Source organism: Pararge aegeria, chromosome W (genome assembly GCF_905163445.1).
Source record: "Pararge aegeria chromosome W, ilParAegt1.1, whole genome shotgun sequence".
Lineage (NCBI taxonomy): Eukaryota > Metazoa > Arthropoda > Insecta > Lepidoptera > Nymphalidae > Pararge > Pararge aegeria.
In genome coordinates, this window is record NC_053207.1 from 359,564 (window position 1) to 365,735 (window position 6,172).

A 6,172-nucleotide genomic window follows, 5' to 3' on the forward strand; every position below is an offset into this window, starting at 1 on the left:
TTAAAAATTGTTGTGTAAACTTTAGAAAATGCTAAATATAACTCTTCGTTATAGAAGTAGCAGTAAAACACACGATCGGCAATAGTATGTTCTTTTAAGAACTGAACTATTTCTTTCTGTGTTATTCACTGGAATAAAGACATCTTTAATTACCGTTCTAGAGTTAGTTAACCTATTTTCTACTCTATAATATGTGTTCCACATATTGGGGTTGACCTAATATGAAATTGCTTTAATTGTTATTGTTGGTTTATAACTACCAGTAAACAAAATAGATATTGTGCAGCTAATTCTATAAATAAACTAAATTAATTGTGCAGCTAATTAATTTAGTTTATTTATATATCTATAAATAAACATATTTAAGTTATGATTAGCGATGACGGTATGTGCAGTGATGGGTCGGATGGCGGTAGTGGCGTTTTCTCAGAATGCACCTCAACATCTGATGACAGTTTCCACAGCACTTCTTTTTCTATAAATTCGGCTCTAGACTCTGCCTTCTCTCCGCACTCTAAAAGTTTTAATGTAATTCATATTAATGCGCAGAGCATCCCTTCCCACTATCCAGACCTCTTAACTTCTTTCGACGTTAAAGACATACATGCTATCCTGGTTTCGGAAACGTTTCTCAAGTCTTGTCTGCCTTCAACTTCATATTCCTTGCCAGGATTTCATTTAATCAGAAATGATCGAACTGGGAAAGGTGGGGGAGGGGTAGCCATATATCTCCGTAGCCAAATCCCCTTCTCAATTTTAAATAAGTCGCCTTCCCAATACTGTGATTCTTCTGAGCATATTTTTGTTGAGGTTCTTTTTGGTTCTCTGAAGCTTTTGCTCGGGGTGTTTTATAGTCCGTCCTTGCGTGTTGACTAGTTTGATAGTTTTGAGATTTTATTAGATAGTTATGTCCCAAATGTTGATCACACTATTATTATGGGTGATTTTAACACTTGCCTTATCAAGAATGACTCACGAGCTAGGCGCCTGGTAAGTATTGTTAATAGCGCCAATTTAAATCTGCTCAGCACTAATGCAACTCATTTTTTTCCCAACTGCGTACCTTCACAACTGGATTTAATGATCGTCTCTTCACCTGAGCGTATTAATGTGCATGGCCAGCTTCCAGCCGAAGCTTTTTCATATCATGACTTAGTATTCTTATCCTATAAAATTACCCCGCCCAGGGTTAAACCTACAGTCGTGATGCGGCGAAGCTTCAAGAGCTTTGATAATGATAAGTTTATGCATGATCTTAGCCGGATTGACTGGGATGTTATTTTGGATGCCCCGGATGTAAATGATAAAATTTCAATCTTTAATTCTCTTCTTATTGATCTCTTTGATGTGCATGCGCCTCTTCGGCCAATTAAACTTAAACATCTCCCAGCTCCTTGGCTTACTGTAGAAATAAGGGGTTTGATGGCGAAGCGAAATGCTGCTAAGTCGAAATTTAAAATCAATCCATCACCTGAAAATTTACAAAAATATAAAAAGGCACGTAACCTTTGCAACAAGACTTGTCGCGATGCTCAGCGTAACTTTATACATACTTCTTTGGATAGCAAGGATTCAGCCAAGATATGGAAATTTCTTGACGCTATGGGCATTGGACGACAGCGTAAATTATCCGTATCTGATTTCAATATTGATACTGATGCCCTTAACAAACATTTATCCACAGTAACAATATTAGATGACGTAACCAGAGCTCGGACCCTGAATAAAATTTCTTTGCAGCCTAAACCTAACCATGCAGTATTCAATTTTGACGCTGTCACTGCTGATGATGTCAAAAAGCATATTACGGCTATCCAATCTGATGCCATTGGTAGTGATGGTGTTAGTCGCAAAATGATTATGCTAGCTCTTGCTTATGTATTACCTGTACTTTGCCATATCTTTAATAGTTCTCTCTTCACTTACTCTTTCCCTAATGTGTGGCGGCTGGCACATGTCATACCTATTCCGAAAATTAACCAACCTTCATCTTTTTTTCATTATAGGCCTATCTCTATTTTACCTTTCCTGTCAAAAGTCCTGGAGCGCATTGTTCATGGGCAATTATCTCTATTTCTTAGGAAAAATAACATTTTAAGTCCCTATCAATCTGGATTTCGTCCTGGACACAGTACTACTACAGCCCTTGTTAAAATTTGCGATGATATTAGATGCGGTATGGATGAACAAAAAGTAACTGTCTTAGCATTACTCGATTTCTCTAATGCTTTCAATACAGTAGATTTTGAAATTCTTCTGGCTATTATTGATTCCATAAATATATCCTGTAATGATTTAAATTGGTTTCGTTCATACCTCTATGACCGTAAACAGTGTGTGGGTGAATATACGCTATTTGAATTCCAATGGTCCATACACAAATTGTATGTTAAATTTATTATATTATTGTTTCTGCATGCTTAAACATTAAAGAATATGGTCTTTTATTTGGCCCACATTGTCTATTCACGATGATAGTTTAATTTAAGGCATTCATAGTTAAAAATAGTTGTAAATGTATACTCCTCTGGCTTCCCCATTTCTAGATTATAATGATTTTATAGCCATATAATTTAAATACGTATGCCATTATTGTTTTTTTAAACTTGATCATATGCTTTGATAAACAACGAAACATATTATATCAAAATACACTGTAAAAATATTTGTTAACATAATGAAAAATAACTTATTTTCATGTCATGTTACAATAATGTCACTTCATCTGGCGATATTCAAAAAAATTAAATTTTACTTAATACCGCAAAGATATGTTTTTGTCCTCGAACAACACGCGTACAACAGTGTGAAGTTAGAAGCAAGCCAACAACGTTGACCAAAACTCCAATAATATTGCGTCAGTTTGCGATTCACTGCAGGAAAGCGTGTTTGTGCCAGTGGTCGGAGTATTTCCTTTGGTAAGTCTACGTGTTGTATTTTATACTTATTAAAGTTGTTTATTTAGACATTGTAATGTTTAATGTGTGTAGATGTCATGTATTACGTTAAACGGTGGTCAGAAAAGCGGGTGATGTTGTTTTTGTAGGTTATGTTAGATTTTGTCACTTCTCTGGCGTCACTTCTCTGGCATATTTCATGCCAGGGGAAATACATAAGCGCCAGGGAAGTGACAAATTTTTTTTTCGTTACTATTTTATGTTTATAGGCTTCTTTGTTTTTGTTCTAGATACTCCAGTATAATCAGACATCATGGCGAATGCTAAAAAGAAACAAACAAGGGAAGAGAGGTTAGAAAAAAAGCGACAAGCTGAAAAATTACGCTACCAAAGAATTAAAAACGATCCTGTTAAAAATGCTGAATTAAAAGAAAAAGAAAAGCAGCAATATAAAAAGAAAAAAGAAAAGGGACAAATTAAAAGCATAAATGATATGACTAAAAGGGAACAAAGGGCTGTTAGAAAAATATGGAGAGAGAAGACTAAAAAGCATAGAGATCGCGTAAAGCTACAATCTACCATAAACTATCCAGTAACACCACCTGCGTCTGATAATGACGACCAACCTTTATTTCCACAAAACAATGTCGTTCTGGCTGCTAAAAGGCGATCAGAAATTCAGCGGAAACTACGAAATCAGCTCGTAAAAAAACAAAAGTATAAAATTAAACAGTTACGTCAAAAGGTACACAACTTTCAAAATAAACTACGGCGCATCAGAAAGCAGAAAATGACTCCAAACTCAAAAGTGGCCGATCTATTACAGGACAATAGTAAAGATAATGTAGAAAAGGTGAAGAAAAAATTATTATTTAGTGAGGTGATCCAAAATCAACTCAAAGAAAATATAAATTTGACAACAAATGATAATGAAAAGAAGATATTTAAAAAAGTATTAAGTGGCAAAATTGTCAAGAAGTATAAAGTGTGAACCAAATTAATATGAAACCTATAAGACAGTCATCTTGTGCAAATAAAAGTTTGTTAGATATGACACGAAAGAGAAGAAACGATAAAACGAATTCAAAGTTAGAGAAAATAGTCACAGAGTTTTTTGAAGAAGATTGCAATAGTAGATTATGCCCAGGTAAAAATGATTGTATTACGAAAGGTAAAATAAAAACACAGAAGAGATTGTTACAGGACACCATGAAAAGTCTACACACAAAATTTATAAAAACAAAGAATATAAAGTTAAGTTACACACTGTTTTGCCGCCTACGACCATTTTGGGTTGTAACCCCAAACATTCACCAAAGAGAAACTTGTTTATGTATTACTCATGCAAACACAGAGCTAACCTTGGCTTCCCTAAAACGGGCAAACATCATAGACTTTTCAAACTATCAGAGTATGCTTAATTATTTATGTTGCGACCGATACAATGAAAAATGTCTCATGCGAGAATGTCTTAACTGCAAAAGACGTTCCATATGTTATCATGAGTTCGACAATTCTGTTTTGATCAAATACTCTTCATGGCAATGTATTGCAGAGGATATTTTAGATACTAAAACCAAGAAAAAACGCAGGGTTCGAAAATATAAAAAAATAACATTAAACTGTGCTCCAAAAGACATAGTGATGAAACTTGAAGAAAACCTTGATATTTTTTTAAAGCATGAAGCAAATATAGTGCATCAATATCAAACCATTAAAAGTCTCAAAGATAACTTAACTGAAAAAGATGCTGTGATTCATATGGACTTTTCCGAAAATTACAATACAAAATATTCTTCAGAAGTTCAATCGTTCCATTTTGGTGGTTCACGTACGCAAATAAGTTTGCATACTGTGGTCTTATATACCCAGGGGGAAATAAAATGTTTCGCCACAATATCAGAAAACCTAAACCATAATGTACCTGTAATCTGGGCTCATTTAAAACCCGTCATGGAACTCCTTCCGACCTCAATAGAAAACGTTTACTTTTTAAGCGATGGCCCTGTTACTCAGTACCGTAACAAAGATATGTTTTTTTTCTTACTTTGTAAATTGAATGAAGCCTATCCGAATATATGTGATTTCACCTGGAACTATCATGAAGCCGGTCATGGTAAAGGAGCTCCAGATGGTATCGGAGGGACATGTAAACGAACCGCTGACAAAATTGTAGCTTTAGGAACTGACATTGCTTCGATTGACGACTTTGCTACGGAATTAAACAAGTATTGTCCCGGCATTCAAATTTTTGTGATAACTGAACAAGAAATTGATTTTCAAAAAAAGATAATGGAAGATAACCGATCAAACATCAAACCTTTTACTGGTACACTAAAAGTACATCAAGTACGAGGCAGCTGTCTGAGCAATATGTTGTACATGAAGAGTCTCAGCTGCTTTTGTAGCATTTTTTGTCCTCATTTCCACTTAGGCGACATAAAATACCCCCCTAATGAAAAAACCAAATTGGATATTGATGCAGTATATACTGATTCTGAGGATGATTTGCAAAACAAAATGGTTGCACAAACATCTACTCATCTGATAAGTACTATAGACACTACTATGACTTTCAAGAACGGAGATTTTGTACTTGTGGAATACCATATTAGTAATAAAAAATATAGATATGCTGGCGTATGTTCGTCAGATTTTGATGAAGAAGAATGAGAGATCAGGGTTACTTTTTTAAAGATCTCCAATGAAGATGGTACTCTTTTTAGAATAGATGACAATGACAAGTCTGATGTTAAGTGGGAACAGATTTTGACCATACTACCAGTGCCAAACATACGTATGAAGGGTAACAGAGTATTTTACAAGTTTCCCAAGCCAATTGATGTATTTGAAAAGTAAATTTTTGATTATTTAGCATTTAAGTAAAAAATGTTTAGTTTTGTGGAAATTGTTGATTCTATTCTATGCAAAAATGATAGTTTTCATTTATACTGTGCATTGATTATTTTTAAGTTTATTTGTTTAAATACCCTCGAGACTGATAGGTGTATCATTATATATAGTACTAAGGTTTCGTTTTGTTAACAAAGTTTATATTTTTGTTTCATTTAGAAATTTTATTCAGATTAAACCGCCTTAAACGTGGCTTTTAAGTTTTTGAACGTTTTATAATTAATATCTATCAAACAGTATGTACTGCGATTTTCATCTAAGATGAGACTGATAAGCAGAAAATATATTAATTCTGTTATTAGATACGGGTAGTTAAATCTTAAGCATCAAAAAACCTAATAAATAATAATAATAAAATATTG

General features: G+C 34.0%; 1 protein-coding gene across 2 annotated transcripts; it reads left to right on the top strand.

Moving 5' to 3' along the window:
• Positions 1–2,600: 2,600 nt before the first annotated feature.
• Positions 2,601–5,812, top strand: LOC120635899 (ATP-dependent RNA helicase DBP3-like). Of its 2 annotated transcripts, none has more exons than XM_039907112.1 (2): positions 2,601–2,918; positions 3,188–5,812. In XM_039907112.1, exon 2 carries the CDS (start codon positions 3,900–3,902, stop codon positions 5,568–5,570), a length of 1,671 nt encoding a protein of 556 aa, XP_039763046.1. In that variant the 5' UTR covers positions 2,601–2,918; positions 3,188–3,899; the 3' UTR covers positions 5,571–5,812. Both variants share the same exon structure in this region, with proteins under 2 accessions (XP_039763046.1, XP_039763047.1).
• The last annotated feature ends 360 nt before the right edge of the window (positions 5,813–6,172 follow it).

Excerpts from the sequence above, each read along its gene's own strand:
- LOC120635899 (XM_039907112.1), top strand. The coding sequence starts at position 3,900 with ATGAAACCTATAAGACAGTCATCTTGTGCAAATAAAAGTTTGTTAGAT.